Below are 22,469 nucleotides of genomic sequence, written 5' to 3'. Positions count from 1 at the left end.
GGGTTGAAGACGGTTCTTCCTATCTCCACCCGCATTCCCTAGATCTAAAGCTCATTTTCGAGGCTCAGAAGCCCACACTAGATGAAGGCGGTTTCTACCTCTGACTCGCTGCTGCAGCTATTTATCTCCGAGGAGATTATCATTGTTTATATTGTGTGACTAAGCGGCTCACACGCTGTCGAGGCAACGCATGTATTAAATCATTTTCAGTTTTGATGTGAATTTCACCAGACTTCTGTTACGAGAAGTTAGATATATAATTTTTTATTCTTGATATGAATCTTACCATGCTAAACCGTGTATGCTTGTCTGCTTGTTTATCTGAATATGAGAAGTTAGATATATCACTTCGATATGAATTGTATCACAAGCCAGACCGTGTTTACTCGTCTGATTGTTTACCTGCATTTAATTCTGAGGAATTAAATTCAATATTTATCTGACTATAAGAAGTTATATATATCACTTTGATATGAAGTGTATCACAAGCCAGACCGTGTTTACTCATCTGATTGTTGGATGGCATTTAATTCTGAGGAATGTAATGACATTTATCTCACTTTGAAAAGTCAGATATACAGGAGCTCATGGGATATAGAATTTAAATAAGAGCACGTGTTTACCTCTCTTCCTCTAAGGAAGTTGAGGCGGTCAGCAGGGGATCCTGGGCGGAGCAGTCCCAACCTATCGTGTTCCAGCTCCTCATTCTGGGGGTATCACTTCTCATGCTACGCAGAGTCTAGAGTCAGAGTGGCGCTCCCAGGCTGAAGGCTTCAAGCGGTTCTGAACCTGCATCCTGCCAAGTGTGCTTCATTTGGTCCTGCCCCGAGCAGGCTCTGGTCAATCAAGTCTTCCTAGCAGACGACGTGGTTCTGAGGACCGTTGTTTTTATTGGGAGACTTCAGCTTTGAGAGTCTTGATTTTGTGGCTCAGGACCTCAGAGGGCAGGCCCCTCTGAGGATGAGCGGGGTACACCGCATTAAACAGTGCCTGTCTCTCCTCAGTGCCCTCAGGAGATCGATATGCCAACCCTGCCCGTGTTTCAGGGTGCAGCGGTCTCCACTGAGCGCTTCTGTTACTGCCCGGAAATGTAGCGGAGCTTAGAGGCTCGTGACCTCAGCAGAGGTCTCTTAAGCAGCTAGTTCAGCTCTCCCCTGCTGGTTCGCCGCTTCAGGGCACCAGAGGTAAGTCTCGAGAGACTGGTTCCCTTAATAGACTATTTAGCAGAGTGGAAACTTCTGCCAAACATGTCTCAATGGGTCCTGGACACTGTAGTGAGAGGCCACAGAATCCAGTTTGGTTCTCCTCTGCCTCAATTCAACGGGGCTTTTTCCACCCTGGTGGGCCCCGAGCAGGCTCTGGTAATGGAACAGAAGTAGACACCCTCTGAGGACGGAGGCCATCGAGGTGGTCCCTCCTCGCGTAGTGGTGTCCGGGTCATAGAGCCAGTACTTCACTGTTCTAAGGAAGGATAAAGGGTTGCGTCCTATTTTAGATCTGCGTCTTCTGAACTGCTCAGTCAGGGGACTGAAGTTCAGCACATTTGCACTAAAAGCAGACAATCCAGTCTGAGGACTGGTGTCACAAGCGATCTAGAAAGATGCAATCTCCATCCTTCCCCATTATAGGAAGTTCCTGAAGTTGGTTTTTGGGGGCAAAAGCCTACTAATACAGATTCTTCCTTTGGCCTTGCATTCTCACCACAAACTTTCACGATTTAAGCACATGGTGTAATGATTGGTTGATATTAGCTCAATCAGACTGGATGGCGTTTCGGCATCGAGATGTTGTTCTAGCTCACAGGGAAGACCTGGGGTTAAGACTTAATGCCAAGAAAGGTGTGCTTTCTCCAGTACAGAGAACCACTTATCTGGGCATGGTGTGGGATTTGACCACAGTGCACGCACAGATGTCTCCTGTTCGGATCGAGTCGATCCTCACTGCAGTCATGAGAGTTAGAGAAGGCCAGTCCCTCACTGTCAAACAGTTCTAGACTGCTGGGTCTGACGGCAGCTGCGTCCAACATGATACCTCTTGGCCTGCTGTACATGAGACCCCTACAGTGGTGGCTCAAGACCAGGGGTTCTCCCTGAGGGGAAACCCGCGTCACATGCTCAAGGTCACACGGAGGTCCTACATGTCTTAGACATGTGGAGGAGATCTTGGTTCTTGTCTCAGGGCCCGGTGCTTGGAGCTCCTTGTCGCCGCGTAATGCTAGCGACGGATGCGTCCCTCACCGACTGGGGTGCGGTCATGAGTGGCCACCCTGCCCATGGTCTGTCGAGTGGCTGCCATCTGACATAGCATATCAACTGCCTGAAGATGCTGGCCGTGCTTTGAGCACTACTTTACTTTCTCCCAGACCTAAGAGGTCACTATGTGTTGGTGTGCACCGACAACACAGCGGTGGTCTCTTATATCAACCACCAAGGGGTATGTGCTTTTCACAAACTAGTGTACCAGATCTTTGTGTGGTCCCAGGGCAAACTCCTCTTGCTGTGAGCAGTTCACATTACTGGGCATCTGATTATGGGAGCAGACATCCTGTTGAGGCAGGGGCCGAGGCCCGGGGAATGGAAGCTTCACCCAGAGGTGGTGAATCAGATTTGGAGAATATTTAGTCAGGTGGATCTGTTTGTGACTCAGATGACATCGCACTGTCCCCTTTGTGTCCCTCAAAGCCATTCTTCCAGCATCCCTGCCAGAGTTCGCTTCATTCCTAGAAGCTGACGCTCATTCCACCTCACATGCTTTTATAGCTTCCTGGTCGCTACGTCACCCGCCTATGACGTCACACCCATTCATGAGACTGATTTCACATATTATTCAGAGCTGGTCATGCTGAAGGGCGTTCCCATAGCAGCGTTTTCAGATGCAGCGTCTCGTTCCCTTCGGGGAACCATGGTTACATACGTAACCTGGGACGTTTTCTCCCAATAAGTTAATATGCAGCCTATTATGAGAAAGCCGTGAACAAGAATCTAAAAAAGAAAGAAGCTTCAGATTAATATTTTAAAGTGCATGAATAAATCCAACCACCCCTATAGATTAATGTTTCACTTTCCATAATCCGTGACCAATAGAGGAGCATCTTGGCGGCAGGGATTTAAAACTTTAACAAGACTCAAACTGACACAGGCACAGACTGGATTTTTTCGAACAAGTAGGGTACAAGTGATTTCAAAAGATTTCAGCCGGTGTATATATATCGTGGATATATTATTTACCTAATATAAGATGCATTTGGTTTTGAGTCAAATGCTTCAATGTAGTACTACGGTGATATCTCTTCAGCGCACAGCGCGAGCAGGACAACCAACAATGCAGAATAATAACTATGACTGGGACTGTTATATACATACTATTATAATGAGAAGACCATTATACTATAACGCTGTGAATTTTTAGAGTTTAGCTGTCGTGTTTCTGCACATTGTTTCGTGAAGAACGCGTCCACAAAAGGAGTTCGCATTCAGAGCCACGCACGCACATTAATTTGCATTCGGGCTCTTTTTGCAGATAGCCTAGAAGTCTTAATATTAATGTTATGTTGTCTAAATAATGAAGCGTATTCTACATGAAATTATGAGTTTAATCCCATTGATTAAAAACTTGCTATAAAATGCTCACCCTACTGGTCATCTTCAGCACGCACAGCTCAAAACAGAAATGCAGAACATTAATAACTACTGTCATATAGGCTAGCTTTATAATGAGAGCACTATTGTAAAAATTGTGAATTGTTAGGGTTTCACTGACATTTAGTGTTAATTATATTTTAATCAAAACATAAAAACATTATTTACCCCATTTGTATCTCCGAGGCATTTGTTACACATTTTCCCTGTGTATTAACATCAGTAATTATGGCTGTTGAATGTCTGACTTGACTCAATGTATTTTGCCCCGCCCCCAAACACAAACATATGATTCGACTATCAGTCGAATATCAGCAAGATTCGAAAATTCCGATTCGACTATGAAAATCCTTAGTCGGGGACACCCCTAGTATCTAGGCGAAAGCAAAAGCACTTTATTTGGCCTTCAGAAAGTAGATGCATTTAGGAATATTTAAGAATAATTACAACAGAACAGCAAAGCATTTTATGGACGACTGTTTCGTCAACCTAGGAGAGGAGGTAATTCTGACTTTACTACGTCAATCTGGGGCTTCTGAATCAGCTACTGTACATATGTTTTGTTATTAGTTTAAGTATTTACTATTGACTGTTCAATTTTTGCGCGTCCTGTGTGTGTGAGCGTGTTTCTGTGTGTGTGTGTGTGTGTGTGTGTGTGAGAGAGAGAGAGAGAGAGACAGACAGCATCACATCACAGTGGAACTGTCTTAACATATGTGGCTTGTGTACTGCAAACACATATGAGCTTCATCACTGTGTCTGTCACGCGTCTCTGTTCCACTTTCAGGCTTGAACCTATAGTAAATCTAAGGACATTATTAACTGTCTTTACATTTATTTTGAAAGATGAAGCTCGCAATTATGGAAAGGGCATTACATTTCCAACGAGTGCTTGCGGTGTTCAGCCAATTACAATGCACTGGGTCAGTTGGCCAATCAGAGCAGACTGCACTTGTCAGAATTAGGGAATTTGTAAAAAACTACGCATTTGAGAGAGGCGGGGCATAGAGGACCTACAATAATGCACATTATTTGAAGAACATTGTGTTTTTTGAACATTAAAGAATGTCAACATATTCTGTTACACCAAATAATGATATTTAAAAAAAGTATCATATGACCCCTTTAAGGGGTTAATTAATCCAAAAATTAAAATTATGTCATCATTAAATCTTTATGTTGTTTTAAACCTGTGTGAAATTCTTTCATCTGCTGAACACAGAAGAATGTTTTCGGTCCCATTTACTTACTATTTTTTTTCCCAAACTATAGACGTCAATGGGGACCAGCAACTGTTTGGTTACCAACATTATTCAAATATCTATTTGTGTGTGTGTGTTCAGTAGAAGAAAGAAACTCGGATGAATCGATGTTGTAAATTCAATACATGGACCTTTTTTCTTTTTAAAAACATTTTTGTCCTAAGCTTATTTTGTTTTCTGACTCTGGTGCTCTTCAACAAGTTGTGTAAAACTAGCCAATCAGATTGGAGCTGGTGATTTCAGCCAGCTCTTGCTATTTTTGTGTGAAATATGCATCAGCTGGAGTGTGTGTGGTCTGAGGCTGTGACTAAGGTAGAAATGACTTAATGGAGTAGCTTTCCAGCTAGGGGAAAGTAAAAAAAAAACTATGAATTGTTCAGATGTTCTGCTTTCATCTGGCTCTGAGTAATGTTTGTACAGCAGGACTGTTATCAGAGAAAACAGCCACCTCTTTATCAGTAGAAAGAATGGGGTAGAAAAAGAGGTGACCTCCCTAAGGGTGTGTCTGATCTCTCTGATGTGGGTCAGGAAGGATGAAGAGATGGATGCTGTCACGGGTCACGTGCCGGAAATTATACCCTCAATATAGAAACACAGAGGGTGGTGTGTGTGCCTGTATTTAATTTGGATTAGTATACAAGTATGCTTCTCTTGCTATTTTCACAATGAAATCTGTTTGATATCCATTTCAGTTGCATGAAATGAAATGAAAGCGATATGTGATAGTTAGATCATAATGTTAAAAAGTTGTTTTGACACACATTTGGATTGAAGGCAGCAGACTTTCCTCAAGAATTTGACAGTATTTTGCCCCATCCATTTTCCTTCTATCCTGACAAGAGTTCCAGTCCCTGCTGCAGAGAAACACCGCATAACAGGATATTACCACCTCCAACAGAACATTCCAACTCAGTGATTATGTTTTTTTATTTTTTTATTTTTTCGGACATGTTGGTGTTATATCTTTCACTTGGATATTATAAGTTGCACTGAGTAAATGCAGCTGGATAAAACAAAAACTGTGTCCGTCTTCATTTTAGGCTGCAAAGCAACAAAATGTGACTATTTCAAAGGGAGTTATTATTTTCTGTACCCACTGTATATAGCATACTACTGTTCAAATGTCTGTTGCATATTGCATACTGTGTCACAAGGTTAGCCTTTATAAATAAAAGGTTACATAAAAAGATTTTCCCCTAGTGTTATTAAGCAGCTTTGCAGATTTATTAGCAGTAAACAAAAGCCCTTTTGACTGTTACTTAGGCTTTAGAGAAATGGAAAACTTCTTTCCTTCTCTTACTGAACTTTTTTCCCTACTTCGCCCCCGGTGACACCCATAACATCATCTCCAAATGATTTGAAGGATTACACACACACTTTATGGGATTAGCTCCAATTTAAACAGATGATTACCACAGTGGAGCATGGCCTCATGGTAATCGATCAGGGACAAAAAAGGTGCATTACACAAGTTGATATGGGGGCTAGCTGAAGCTAATCTAGGGGAAATGGCTGGTTTAAGGAGCGGGAGTGAATCTAATATGATGGAGATCAGAATACTTTGCCAGGAACCTCTGCTTCATCTTTCAGCCTCTAAAAGCATTCCGCCATTCCTGCATGTGGTAATGAGTCCCACAAGTCAAGGAGAAAGACAGAGTGTGTGTTCTCCTTCATCATTAGCTGTTTGCTGCATGTGCAAAACATTAAACATGCTATTCCTCTGGGCCTATATTGCTTTCACACTTTCTAGAGATTTCTGTTTAGCTAATAATGTCTGTACAGTGAGATCAATGTAAAATGTGTGCCCACAGAGAAGGGTTGTGGCTTCCCTTTTGCCTAAACTTCAACAACAATTATGCACTTCTGATTTTGGCCCTCCGTTAATCTGACTGTCCGTGGGTGGAACTAAAAATGCAGAAGTTTAGGGCCTTTCGCAATGCTTTAGTTCCGGAACTAAATGTACAGTACTAAAGTAATTGGATGTTTTTGTGCAAACTATTTCCCAGTACCATTTAAAGAGTTGCAATCGCACTGACAGTGTGTAAAGAAAGTGACGTGACATACAGCCAAGTATGGTGACCCATACTAGGAATTCGTGCTCTGCTTTTAACCCATCCAAAGTGCACACACACAGCAGTGAACACACACACAGAGCAGTGGGCAGCCATTTATGCTGCGGCACCCGGGAGCAGTTGGGGGTTCAGTGCCTTGCTCAAGGGCACCTCAGTCATAGTATTGAGGGTGGAGAGAGCGCTGTACATTCACTCACCCCACCTACAATTCCTGCCAGCCCAAGACTCGAACTCACAACCCTTCGATTGTGAGTCCGACTCTCTAACCATTAGGCCACGACTTCCCCACTAGTAAGCGATGTAAACCAGTCAACAGTGATGTCATTTGTGCGTGGCTTTCAACAAAGTTAACAAAGAAGAACAACTTTAACAACAGTAGGATGAAGGACGCTGTGATTGGAGCTTTATTTTTGTTGTGTCTCGAGGGTTTCACAATAATGGACATGGAATGTCGACGTATACGTAAAGTGATTGAAACATAAGAAACGACAAGAAAGAAACGACAACTTCAGCGTCCGTATAAAAATGTTGATACAAGTTTAATCATGTGACACATATTATACCAATAGATATCTGTATTTATACTGGTATTGGGCACGTGTTATACACTTAAACACACTATTGCAATAGATGTGTTACTTTGTACACTCTTCATATCACAGTCCTGCAAAGATGAAAGAAAATTTACTCGCGATGGCTATTTGCGGCAAAATATGAGGGCAGTTGCGTTTTAGATCAGACATACAATTGTGAGTGTGTACGACTTGGACGCGTCAGTGAATTATTTTTGTAAATAAAATAATCCTGTCAGAAAAACTGCATGAAAAAAATCTAATCTCTTTTCTGTCTGTATCATTTAACATTGTCTGATGTTTCAGTGGGGATCAGACACTTTTGGAAAACTCTTGAAAATGCTAGTATGGAAAGAGCGTTTACAACGAAAATGCGAAGAATTAATGAAGAAGAGTACACATTGTTTATTTACATTTACTTTCAACATTGCAACAATAAAAAGCTGTTAAAAATCATATTTATCCTTTAAGCCTATAGACTCACCATCAGCTGCATTAAGAGCTTCATTTCTGGATTTTGTAGTGCAGTGAAGTCAAAACCCCTGCCTGAAGCTCTGCAGTCTGACGTCTCACTCAGTTTGAGATCTGTACCCTCAGCTCCAGCTGACCTGACCACATTTTCTGCTATTAATCTGTTCATACTCCGGGTTGACCCCAAAACCCAACCCAACACTCTTCTCTACAGCCTGGACAGAAATCACACTCCAGCACTGAAGCTGTTCCAAAACTCCCCAAGCACAATCACACCACCTGCCAAATTCTTGATTAGCCTAATTCCAGCACTCACCAATAACAGTCTTTCCCAATTTTGGTTTCTCAAATGCTATTAAAGCTATCAGTTGTCTGCCTGTGTTATCCTCCTGTGTGTCGTTAAGAGTTGATTTGATTTCTCTTTCTCTAGCGGGAAACTTGGACGCCATTAGCTTGTGAATGTTTCATTTGGATTGAAGTTTCTCACTGGCAAGTGAGAGTCTGGTCACTAGAAATCTGTGCTAAATATGCAGCAGTGGGAACCTAGTCAACATGAAATGAAAATTGGATTGGGAAGATTTTTTTAATTGCTCCTGGTCTTGTTCTGCAAAATATAACGACTTGCTCCTTGTCTGAATTTTTATTTTTGGCTGAAGTCAGTAAGGCTGTCAGTGGTCCAGTGGTGCTGGGTCTTTTGTAACTTTGTGTACTTAAATGGGTCATATAATGTGATTTAAATTTTTCTTTCTCTTTGGAGTGTTACAAGTTCTTGTTGCATAAAGAATATCTGTCATGTTGCAAAGACTAAAATCCAAAGAGATATTCTTATATATACACAAAATAATGTTCTTTTTAGCAACATCATATGACCCATTTAAAGGGCTTAAAATTACACTGTTAGACTGTTCAGGTTTTTTTTTTTCAAATACATTAAGCATGTGCTAAAACATGGAACTGACCCACATCAGCTTGTTAATGCTGTAATGATGGAAATATTAGGTGACTGGAGAAATATTCATTCTGTGTGACTAAACCTAGGCTTATAATTGAATGAGACAAAACCTTCTAATGAATCACCAAGGCAAATCAGTGAATACAAGCTTTTGTGTCATGCTGACTACACTTGGCTTATCTCTGATAGATAAATCAATAAAGAAATAAAGAAAATTAAGTCTGTTCATTTAATTTACTGCTAAATAAGATTTTTTTTGGACTTGTTTTGTTGCTTTTTGTGCAATGACACATTTCCAATCAGTTTTTTTTGTTTTTAGGTTTTTTTTTTCTAAAATACTAAAATTAATCCTCCCAAGACAGTAAAATCAACAAATTAAATTGACTTACAATATTAATCTGATTTACACATGTATGTAAAAATGTACTGTGGTGCATGCACTCCTTTTAAAAAAATTAAATGGCATTTAGTTATTATATTATATTGTATTATATTACTTCACATCACATTACATTATATTATAACCACATGGTTTTATGGACATATTAAATTAAAAAATACATGGCATGTTTGTAATTAAATTATTTTGCTACACCACTTGACTATTAAAATACAAAAATAGAAAAAACAGGCCTAAAATAGATTTACTTTAAAACAATTTTCACTCAGGAATTGCCAGTAAATTTCACAAATAATTGCAAAGAAGTGTCAAGAAACATTCTTCTGAATATGAAATAGTATTTTCTTGTAAAACATTCTCCAATATACTTCCAATATTTACTTCATTTGTTTATTTATTTAAAGTTTATGCAAGTATTTTTTCCTTGTTTTCTCCAGAAATACAGTACTTCAACTTGTGGGTCAAAATGTTTGACTTGGAAGGCATCACTTTCCCAGTCGTTGATTAGAATGGGACAGACTTGTTTTATCTGTCAGTCTCACAACTCCTCTTCTTTATACTCTCTCTCCCTCTCTCTGTCATTTGTTGCTGTGACATCCCACCCGTTTGTTTCCTCATCACTTTATCTTCCTTATTGTATCCTTTCTTCCACTCTCATCTGTAGTCATTCTCTCCTCCTCCCACTCCTTTTCTCTTTTTTTGTTACAGTACATCCCACCCCCACCACTCTCTCTCTCTCTCTCTCTCTCTCTCTCTCTCTCTCTCTCTCTCTCTCTCTCTCTCTCTCTGTGTGTGTGTGTGTGTGTGTGTGTGATCTGCTCTTGCTGTCTGCTCCACACATTGTCACAGATGTTTGGCTCTGATCAAGCAATCATGGCAGATGCTTAATTGTGTCTGCCAGGTCTGTGATGTGCCCGCAGTCCCACAATCCCTTGGCACTTGTGCTCATAGAGGGCGCTGGTCTTTGTCAGGTGGAATACTGTTTCCTGGCATTTAACTCTGAAATGTCAGCAGGACAGACAGGATGTAAATAGAAGGAGACTAAGTGCAGAATCCAAGCTTTCAGGTTTATTTATTAAATGATTTACTTTGGATAGTGTCTCAGGACACAAGTTGGAACCATTGGTGCCAATAAGAAAACCTTATATTTATAAGATCTTTAATGGTGTGTAGAACACAGAGTTAGATATTTTGAAGAATGTTCATACTGCTTTTTTTCCATAAAATAAAAGTAGACAGTGACCAAAAGTCAGATTTTTAAAGTCTGAAAATTATCTGAAAATAGTCCATACAACTTGTGCACTTTGTATTCCAAGTCTTATTATATCAGAAAACAGTTTTTCATTAACATGTTCACATATTTCATAAACTTGACACATCATGATTGCTTATTAGACACATCGCTGTATCTTCACACAGCACAGCTTAAAGAATTATTGTGATTTCATATATTAATGCTAGACATCTGAAAGATAACGTACCAAAAATCATTTTCATATCTTTATGTTAACATACTTACTAGCCTTTTGTTTTGGAGCTTCTCATGGTGCAAACACGAAATAAACTGCTCTGGTCATGTGACAATTTGCTCTAACCATGTGACAATGCACATATTTAAGGATCATACATACCCGGGTAAAAAAATAATTGCTTGCAATTGAATTGAATTACAGTGTGTTGAATGGATAGTATGGTTGTTTAACAAGCGTACCAAGTGTTTAACTGAGGAAACATCTTTCAGAAAAAGAAACAGTTGCCAAAAACTCCATAAAACAGTTTTAAAAGTTCAATTTACATGATCTAGGACCTTTATACAGTGTGTGCCATTGTAAAGACTGTATACATCTATCCCTCACTGCCTCATTTTCATAAACATTAAATTATCTGAATTAAATTATCAACATTAATATGCCATTAACTAACCTGAATAAAGTGTATAGAAAGTGTATGATTGGTTGTCTTTTGCTAAATAATTTTGGCACCACAGCTAGTCTAGTTATAAAAGCTTGTAAGGATTATGTTCTGTTGAAGTTTTGAAAGGTGTTTGATGTCGCGTTTGAACAGCTCCAAATGTTTCTACAGTATCAGTATCTCACAGATCGTCTGAATTTGAAAGAATCATTACAGAGATGGTCTGTTGTTCTAGTTCCTGCAAAAAGTATAGTTTAAGTTATAGTTTAATCATCAAAGTCTAAAAGGAGAAATGAGCATGCAAATTAGTTCTCACAGCATGCTTTAAACTTTTATTCCAAATTATTCCTCATCTGAGTCATTCATCTAAATATTTGTCCTCTCATGTCTTTCTCTCTCTCTCAGATGGTGGCATTAGAGAGGCAGGTGTTTGATTTCTTGGGCTACCAATGGGCACCTATCCTTGCAAACTTCTTCCACATCCTGGTTGTTATCCTGGGCCTTTTTGGCACCATTCAATACAGGCCTCGCTATATTGTGGTGGTAAGTGCTGCTTTTAATTTATCTTTAATAAGATGACCTTGTAAATCTCACAAAAAAATTTTCAGGTCACATTTTAATCACCAAAATTCAAATGGAAAAAAGTTTGGATTGTTACTTTTGGATTATTTACTTTTACTTTTTACTTTTACTATTGTTTCGTTGTATCTCACAATTCAGAATTTTTTCTCACAATTCTGAACAAAAAGTCAGAATTGTGAGATTAAAAGTCGCATTTTTCTTTTTTTATTCTGTGGAGAAAAAAACAAACCAACAAAAACAGAAGAGACGTAAACTCAGAATTGTGAGAAAAAAGAACTGTGAGATGTCGCAATTGACACCTTTTTATTTTTCAGTTCTTTGGCAGAAACAGGCTTCCATACATTACAATCAATCCTATAATGTGAATTAAATAAATAAGCATGAATAAAATGCATTACAATAATGAAAATATTGTCATAAAATTATTTTACTTTTTTTATGTTATTTTTTATTCTGTTCATTTTGAAATATGACCTGGACATGTTCTTGACAGGTTTTGCTAGCTAAAAATCCATTTAATAACACTGTCAATTTGGATCTGTTCCTTTAGGACAGACTGTTTTAGAAATGCTTATATGAAAATAGTGTTTGCGGCACATGCAAATCTGCTTACTGTTGATCAAAGACAGAAGGCCTCTGAAGCAGAACTGAACACAGCCCTTAGCTGATAATGGACTCGCAGCACTGCAGACACTGGACTAGTCTTATACTCTGACACATTGTATGGCATTTTAATCCTCTAAATCTGCAACTAATAACCATGAATTAAATGATTAGAGTCCAGCTCCCTTCAGTTCCTCAATGGGTCAATGCATGATGCAGCTTCACTTCAATTTCAACAGGATTATCAAGCCTTTAGTTCACTTGATGAGACGGGAAGCAAGCTATTTTTGGAGATTTAATATTTCATAGTATACTTAATTTTTTTTTTTTGATAACCAAGTTTACATCATAGCTCAGTGAATCCTTGGCTATGTTTGAAATAGCATAACATTCTGTTCTTATTTTTGCTACATTATAATTTATAATTCATATCTGAATATAGCATACTCTGCACTATGCAAATTTTCTGCATGCTTTGAAAAACGAGTACGCCTACTACAATTTGCCAAAATGTGTATATTGTGTAGAAGAATGTATGCATGACTAATAAGCTAGACTTAACCTCAGCAACAATAAAATATCTATTTTGATTTCTCATTTAATCAGACGGACAGAAGTCAAGTCATTTTTATACAAAATGGGGTTAAATATTGTTATTTTTTTATTCTCAGATAGACACTGTGAGAAACCATGCAAAGTCATGCAATATCAATGCGAAATGCTTTTGTTTGAAACTTTCATCATTACAATGCATAGTTTTTCCCACTATTAAACTATTAAAATATACATTGTTTATTGCTTATTATGCTCTAAATACTAAGTATTCCATTCCAATTATTATTTGCATTATTTGCTATGCTTCTTGATAGTGTTCTGCTGATATAAGTGGGCATTTTCATTCTGGATAGCACTGAAACCGATATAAAGATACAAAACTGAGAAGATGAGTTATTAATATTTTGGTCTTATTGCCAAAACCACCCAAAAAACTGTAAATATTGAACTGGGGATATCTGCTAAATATGTATTTAGTAAACTTTTAGAAGTACATGTTCATATAAATTAAACTTAAATATTTGCATTTGGAAGACACTTTTTATCCAAAGTGACTTGCATTCAATGTAGACATTTGATCAGTTGTTGCTTTCTCTAGGAATCGAACCCATGACACTGGTGTTGCTTGCACCAGACTCTACAGTTTGAGCTACAAGCATAGCCCCAAGATATAACAAACATGGATTACAAGCTACATAATCAAGTCTTTAAGACATTTGTCCTCTCAGAAATGTAAATCATTTTACCTCCAATGTGTATAAAACTCTGAAGCCATTGAATAGGACACAGCAAAATCTTAATTAGCCATTAGTTTGTACTGAACTTTATAATGATACTCTGAGTTGCTAATTATACATTAGATTTACACATATGATTACACCAAAATGTGATGCAAAATTCTCACATGGTAAGCATGGTAATATCAAGCTAACCAAAGTGACATTAAAAGTAGCGAAGCCAAGAATAGAACAAAGCCGTGAGAAAAGACCGATAGATGAGCCTGGAAACAAGACTAGTGGTGCTGAGACTCCTGGGAATGGTGAGGAGTATTGCTCAGGCTTGTGTCCCTCTATAAAGACTCATTCTGCTTCACAAAGGGTTCAGATTACACCAGTCACCGTATAATAGTGATTTGACGTGTGAATCATTCTGTCTGAGGTGCATCATTTCCCTTCAAGACATTCATTTTCTGAGAGATAGACGTATTAAAGTCTCAGTCTCGCTGACCTGTTTGTATTTTTTCACGAGTCATAAATGGATACAGTATCCTGTCGAACAACCAGTTTTAACTTTAAATGAATATTCTGTGTGAAATACTTCTTGTCCTTCAATTTATAGAAAAAAAGCAATACAGTTATGTAATGTACAATGGCAGTCAATGGCGTGATTGAAACAAAGTGCTTATGAGCATGAATGCGAAGCTCGTAATGTTGTTAAAGCTCTTACATATATGATTAAGTTTAAACATTTATTATGTGATTTGTAAAGTTGTCCTTTTGAGGTAGGACTGCATGCTTTTCTCGGTGGATGGATGAATATTCGGTAATGTGTTATAGTGTTATTCCTGTGGATAGAGTTTGCCTTATGTAATCTTTCACAACATTGCTCCAGTTTAAACTTTGTGTGAAACTCAGTTAAACTATCCAAAATAGAAAAATCCTCAGACAAAGTACTCTTCTGATCTTTGTATAGCAGTGGAGGAAATCCCAGTGGAAGGTGTTTTCAAAAACTCTTTTGCAGTTTGTAGGCAATTGCTCTATAAAGTCGTCTCAAGCTGGTCTTCTGTGAGGGACTGACAGGAAGCCTGAGATCCACTTTTGCTCTTGTGTGGCATAAACTTCTGTATTCTCTTTAAACTCCAAATCTGCTTCATGATAATGACAAAAATGAATGCACATACCTTTTTCTGTTTCCGGGAGTTTATATACTAGCAGGCTCAGTTTGGAGCGCTAATTCAGATGAGCATTTCATGGGGATTTATAGGCTTGTAAAAATCATAATTAATTGGGTTTGTGTGTGGTAAACAACAGTACAAATGGCCAGGAAGACAAAAGGCGTGGCATTCAAATGAGATGTTCTGCTATAAAAATATCAAATCAGATCAAAGAAAGATGCAAATTTGGAGTTAAAAGATAAAAGTGTGCTTTTCTCAGGACTGAGCTCTAAATCCAAACATGCTCACTGCGGATGTTTTTAAGCATCTGCTCGACTTCTGTTACCCATACACAACAGCTCTGATGTTACTGCTACTGGATCGGGTTGAGTTCAGACTTGTTCTAGATGATGGTTGCCAGCTATGTCTTGCATAAAAGTGCTCCAGTGTGGTAGTTACAGACAGTGATGGTATCAGGTGGTAAAACCATGGTACTTGGATATATACTATGGTACTGAATGGTTTTACTGAAAAAAATGTGATGTGATATGAAAATACTGTCATCATTTACTCCTCTGTGGAGCACAAGAAGAGATTTTGAAAACTGTTTAGTCTATACTATGAAAGTCAGTGGGGTCCAAAATTGTTGTAGACCTCTTTCATTGCATGGACAAAAAAGAGAAAAAATAAGTCATAAAGGTTTGTAATGACATGATTGAAAAATGCATTGTCCATTGTCAGTAGTGTAAAGATGTTAAAAGCACAACTCACGCAGAAGTCACTTTCAAACAAAGCATTTTTCAGGTCATGTGACCAACTTTAACCCTCTCACAAAATTGCCAAATGTGCAGATTCCTATTGAAATGACTGGATTTCGCCTGTGTAGTTTCATCGAGGAACAGTAAATGTGATTGCACCTGTAGAATGGATCCTGTGTTTGAATGTTGGAACGAATTGTTGGAGTAATGAATTGTCCATTTTTTTTACAGTATACTGTGTGGACAGTGCTGTGGGTGGCCTGGAATGTCTTTATCATTTGCTTCTACCTGGAGGTTGGAGGTCTATCAAAGGTAAGAGAGATTCCCATCTAAAGTTACGTCAATGTTTAGGAGTACGAGGCATTTTAATGACCCTGTTTTACAGCTATAGTACATGGGGCTATTTATAATGTTTTTTTTTTTTACAGACTGTTTGAAACTTTATTTAGAAGTGCTGGTACCTACAGCTTTGTGTCTTTGGTTACCAAGTGTCTTAACCTTACGTTTGCATTGAACACATTAGAAGCTAGCACATTCCTTTGTTGAGGAAATAAAATCAGATTAAAACCCATCCTATGATACACTTCTGTCTTCATGTGCTGGCAGGTCATGGACTCAAACGCTGTTAGCAGTGAGAAACAAGCTCGCTGTATAATTTACACATTCTCCTCTCTCTTTGTGTGCTTGTTTATGACTCCTGCTTGGTCTGTTTCCTAGACTCAGATTTTTTGTTCCCACAATGAAAAGCTCTTATCCGCTTTCAGGAGGTGGAGTGAGATTGGACAAGAACATCTTAAAGTCTGCAAGTAAATCTGGTACATGTTTAATGAGCTGCTGTTCTTTCAGAATAAACCTTTTCCACTATTGTCGCAGCTGCATTAGACAAATGGCTCAGGACGGAAATAAGTCAAAAAAAAAAAAAAATGACCATGATTTTTATCAAGCAGAATGTGTTCCTGTATCACCATACTCGATTTTCCTGGAACTAACCAATCCAATTTCAGGGTTAGGTTTAGAGTTAAGTTAGGGCTAAGTTTGGGGTTTGAACATAATTTAATTCAATTTAATTAAATCCTCCTTGGTAAAATGATAATCACTGTTGGGATATGTAGGAATGTTCTGCATACTTGCATAGAAAATGCTGGTTTTGCTTCAGAACCCCCGATTTTACATTGGACATCAAGTGGTAAGACAACACATTTACAATACAAAATTCAATACAAAATTCTTAATTCAGCAAGGATGCATTAAACTGATCAAAAGATAGTTGCAATTTTACAGAGAATCATGAAAAAAATATTATGGTTTCCACAAAAATATGAAGCAGTACAACTGTTTTCGACATTGATAATAAGAAATAAGAAGATAATAAGATGTTAAAATCATTTTTGAAGGTTCATGTGACACTAAAGACTGGAATTATGATGCTGTAAATTCGGCTGTGCATCACAGGAAATGCATTTTAAAATATATTCAAAAATAGAAAAGAGGATTATTAAGTTGCAGTAATATTTCACAATATTTAAGTTTTTACTGTATTTTTAATCAAATAAACGCAGCCTTGGTGAACATACAAGACTTCTTTCAAAAACATAAAAAAAAATCTTACCGACCCCAAAATTTAGTTTATTTTTATATTTAGAACATATCTTGCTTTGAAAAATCTCAACAGGCTTGTTCTTATAGTTCGAGTGTTTGGTTTCTCAGTGTCTCTTGAATTTCAATGGCTTCATGCTCTAATAATTCATCCCACAAAGCCTAATGTGTTTAGCACAAACCTTTTCCTTGTCTTTGTATCAGCTCTATTTAATGTTGTTTGATTCATGTATTAATTTGAACCTTTTTGGTTTGTTCTTTGCTCTCAAGAGAGTTGTGTAATTGGACTCGTGGCCTTGGACATTATCAACAAAAGATATGGGAAGTGCTTTCTGCACTTTAAGTTTATTTTTAATTTATTATATCCTTATGTGCTCCTTATGTGTGTTACATTTTATCCCACCTTGATTTTTGTGTTTTTCCTTGCATCCTCATCCTCTGCTTGCTCTGTCTCACACAGTCACGCTCTGTAACTCCCTCCCTCCCTTTTCTTTACTGTGCTGTCACAGTTTGGATGCCCTTCCCCCCAAACCCCCCTCACATCTGTAAAGTCAATGTATGAATATTCATGAGCTGATTCAGACAGATCTGCTGTCCAGAATGCAGCATGTAGTAATGCATCGATCCTTTCTTTTCTGTCTCTGTGTGTTTATGTGTGTGTGTTTTCTCTCCATTAGTCGCTTGTCCTCCTGCTGTCCACATGCAGCAGTGAGCAAGCGCTGTTTGTCCATCTGTTGGGTTAATGCCTGAGTCCAGCCCTCTGCCACCTGCTCCCCAAAACACCCCATTATTAAGCATGCACCCCCTGCATTAACACAGCCCACCACAACCCTCAATGAAACACCTCAAAATATGACTGTCTCACATTGATCATATCTGTCCATCTGTCAGTGTGTTTGTCATATCTGTCTGTCTCACTGTGTGTTTGTCATATCTGTCTTTCTCACATTGTTTACCTCACATTGTTTATTTCTGTCTGTCTCGTAGTGTTTCTGTCTGTCTCTCGCAGTGTTTATCATGTAAGTCTTTCTGTCATGTCTGTCTATGTCGTAGTGTCTCTGTCTATCTGTCTCTCTCGCAGTGTTTATCATGACTTGTCTTTCTCAATGTGTTTGTCTGTCTGTCTCAATGTATTTGTATGTCTCTCTCATAATGTTTATCATGTCTGTCTGCCTCTTAGTGTTTCTGTCTGTCTCTATCGCAGTGTGTTTATCATGTTTTTTATGTCTCTTTGTGTTTGTCTGTCTGTCTCACAATGGGTCTCATTTACTAATAATTGCATAGATTAATCATATTTATACACACTTTTCACAAAAACTTTCCGCCCAATTCAGGACGTGTGTACGCAACAATTTGTTAACTTCATCCAAATGTAAGTGAATATGGAGTGTTCTAAGTGAGCGCCCAAACCATCTCTAAATAAGGGCTTTCCACTCAACATTTCCTTTACAGCCTTTCGTCACTCTCATCGAATATGCTTAACACAACCCTATATCCAGCTCTTTACAGAAGATTTCTTGCCAGATCCTTGATCAATGCCAAGTGCACACTCCTCAATACCATTTCAAACACATAAACACCTCTATGTAAACAGACCTAGTTTACAGACCTCTCATTAGCCAGCTGTACATACATACTGTACTTACATACATTGCAGCTCGAGCTATAGGCTAACTCAGATTTCCTTATTCTTTCACTGTATATTAAGTAAATATCTTTAAGATAAAAAAACATAAATTTCACTGTAACTATTTATATGAATGTTAAATGTTTTTTATAAAGTCCCGCTTTCCCGATTATGAAGTCCACCCAGAGTATGTGTCTTTTGCTTATGTGCTTTCAGTAATTCCTATATTTTAGGCACCTCCATGCCTGCCAGCATAAATACATTGCAGCGATTACAAATTTTAATAACTACTGATACAGGGGAAAAGGAGACTATTAATAATATAAATATTAATTTTAGAAGTCTACCACAAAGTGCTCTTTCTTTGATCTTTAATCTTCAATGAGCAAATAGAGGTGGCTTAAAGTATTTTGTTGTCATCAACAACAAAACCGCACATCTATGTCAGTTTTGAGTGCTCCCATGGAAACTACTAATTCAGAAGACTCAAACAGCTCAGAGTCGAACCTCAGAGTTGTCATCTCATAATTACGATAATACTGACACAACATGAATGAGGTATTAATCTCTCACATTCTGAACCATATTAACTCTCTGAACATGAGACATGTAGTTTCACTGAAGAGGAAAGGCATATTAAGTGGATTGGCACTTTATGAAATGCTCTCTCTCTCTCTCTCTCTGTCTGCTTGATTGAGGTTTTTTGGTGGGGTTGTCCTCTTATGCATGGCCGCAGGCTGTGGCTGTCAGTCTCACACTGTGGCTGTGATTAAATACAGGACAGGACGGTCTGTATTGACCCCCTCCCCGATCACACAAACACACACTCCTCTCAATGACGTATAGTTACGCGTATAATGATAATGCCTGCTGATGATGAAGGAGACAAATGGCTCTGTGCCTCCGTCAGCCAGAAAGAGGTCAAGGACAAGTAACTCTCTAATAAGCAAAGGAAAGTCCATAAGTTTTCATTTTGACAAGTATCATTCATCTCATACAGCCTGAGAACTGTGTGGATTGACAGAATTCATTACATCTGATGTACATGTATCCGTGAGCATATGAGGAACATTTGCAACACAGACGCATATTTCTGAGGTGACACTTGTGTTTCACAGCACTTTCACACATGCAGCATTCAGTTTAAGGACCGTGTGAATAGATGCCTACATAAGTAATCCCTTTATTTGCAGGAATGTATGAATAAAGAGTCAGAAATGTTTATTTCAAATGGAAAGATATGTTGTCAGATAGCATTGCTGAATAAATGGCACGGAATGATGGTAGGGCTGGGACATATAAGTAGAAATATGTTTTTCAACACTTTTATGATGTTTGATATATTTCTTGATACTTATGTACATGCTTTCATATGTAAAATGGCTATAAATACCACAACAAATAAACAATGAATTCATATTGAAAGCGATCATGTGCTTTCTCCATCTTTTGTATGTATACCTGCCTTTCCTCCCTCTCTCATGTCTGTGGAACAGATTTGTGTTAAATTATGCATGCATGCTTTACAGCGCGCTGCCCCTCTGTCACTCGCTCCCTCATTCTTTATTTTATGTTGCTGAGGATGACGACAGCTTCTCCTCTCTCTTGTTTTAGGACAGCGATCTCTTGACCTTTAACATCTCGGCACACCACTCCTGGTGGAACGAGCACGGGCCAGGCTGTGTCCGAAGAGAGATCCCTGCCAGTGGAGACCGCAGTGCAGACGCACAGTCCTATATATCCATCATGGGCTGCCTGCTGGAGTACCAGTACATTGAAGTCCTGCACAGTGGCTTCCAAATCCTTATCTCTGTAAGTCCAAAAACATACCCATACACGCACAAACAAATTATATGCCATCTTTTTACTATAGTTTATTGTCTCCCCGCACTATATTTAGACTTGCTATATTTGTATGTCTGCTTCTACATAGCATAACTAAAAGCATCCCAAAATATATGTTTTTTCAGACACGCTTCCATTCTAATGGTGCTTTGTCATTATCGTAGGAAATCATTGGCTGTCTCTCTACACTTAACCAGTCCTTTAAAACTACAGCAGTCTAAAGTGTAGCCTGCACGCACTGTGCATGTGTAAACCACCCCTGCCTGAGTCCTGAAGCCCTGCTGTTGTGCTGAAGTGGTCCCTTGAGTTGAGGTCTGGCGTGGCTCCAGGGTTAGTTGGGCAAACTCGGTGGATTATAATCAGCAGGCAGCAAGCAGAAGGACTGTGAGCTCATTTTCTAAGAAGGGATTTGTTTTTATTGACTTAAATGCACTGCACACAATGTCCTCCAAAAGTATTTGGATTTAAGCCACACTTATAATGTCAGAATTATTGCATTAGATACAAAAAGCAAATTGGCATCAGCAAACACAAAATATAATATGATATGATATAGTTTCAGTATCCACAAAAATATTTAGCAGCACAACTGTTTGCAACATTGATAATAATCAGAAATGTTTCTTGATCAACAAATCAGTATTTTAGAATGATTTCTGAAGGATCATGTGACACTGAAGAATAGAGTAATGATGCTGAAAATTCAGTTTTGATCACAGAAATAAATTACATTTGAAAATATATTCAAATAGAACACAGTTGTTTAAATTGTAATCAGATTTCACAATATTACTGTGTTTAATTTTTGATTAAATAAATGCAGTCTTGGTGAGCGTAAGAGACTTCTTTCGAAAACTTATATTATATGATATTACATTACATTATATAACAGTCTGCATGACCTTCAGTATTCTCATGCTTTTTTGACATAAGGCATATTGCTCACCATCACCCCTAAGATGTCGAGTCTGAGGACTAAGCAAATATCTGCAGAAATGAAGACTGTGGGCCCTATTTTAATGATCTAAATGAAAAGTGTAAAGCGCACGGCGCAGGTGCACTGAGGGCGTGTCCAAAGTGATTTTAACATTGGAAAAACGATAGTTGCTCTGGGGCGCATGTTTGGAATGGGTTGTCCCTATTCTCTTAATGAGTAATGGGCATAACATTCAATAAACCAATCAGAGTGTCATCTCCCATTCCCTTTAAGAGCGAGATGCGCTCGCACCATGGGGGATCGCTATTTACATGGCGGAATTTGTTGCCGGAAAAACTGAACTCTTCTCAAGCGAAGAAACCGGAGCGCGCGAGCAGAACAAGCAGAAATCTGTCATGACCCGGGTTCCTCCTTTCTCTATCTCCCTCTTGTGGTACTCCTGCTATTTCTACCTCTGCTTTCATTAACCCCTTTGTCAGTTTATTCCTAGCGATCAATGCTGAAGACGCATCTCTTACCTACTGAATCAAGTTTGTCCTGTCCTGTCTTGTCCTGTGCGGTTTGTCTGGAAGTCATTCCCCTTCATGCTCCCTACTGTGCTCTACCAACTCAGACGCTGTGGTTCTGAACAGACGCGGTATCCAGCCTACGGTACCCACGCTCTCTGCAGGCTTCGCCTCTCGCCGTACCCGCTGTCGGAATCTCCCACTGCACCTCGCTCGGCTGCCGCTTACCCCGCATCCCAGTAACCTGTTAATCTGCTACCTTTAGTTGACCGTGATTGAGAGTCTCTCCCTTTGGTCCTCTTTTCTCAC

General features: G+C 38.7%; 1 protein-coding gene across 2 annotated transcripts in view; it reads left to right on the top strand.

The window, feature by feature from the left end:
• Window positions 1-22,469, top strand: part of LOC132129298 (sodium/potassium-transporting ATPase subunit beta-1-interacting protein 3-like) — a 74,511-nt gene that overhangs the window by 18,955 nt on the left and 33,087 nt on the right. For both annotated transcript variants that reach the window (XM_059540840.1, XM_059540839.1), the window contains exons 2-4: window positions 11,684-11,821; window positions 15,881-15,961; window positions 20,487-20,684. In XM_059540840.1, coding sequence (XP_059396823.1) covers window positions 11,684-11,821; window positions 15,881-15,961; window positions 20,487-20,684 — 417 coding nt within the window. The remainder of the gene's footprint in view (window positions 1-11,683; window positions 11,822-15,880; window positions 15,962-20,486; window positions 20,685-22,469) is intronic.

Source organism: Carassius carassius, chromosome 46 (genome assembly GCF_963082965.1).
Source record: "Carassius carassius chromosome 46, fCarCar2.1, whole genome shotgun sequence".
NCBI classification, from domain to species: Eukaryota; Metazoa; Chordata; class Actinopteri; order Cypriniformes; family Cyprinidae; genus Carassius; species Carassius carassius.
The sequence above is the reverse complement of the archived record's forward strand: the minus strand, read 5'-3'. Positions and strand labels throughout refer to the sequence as shown.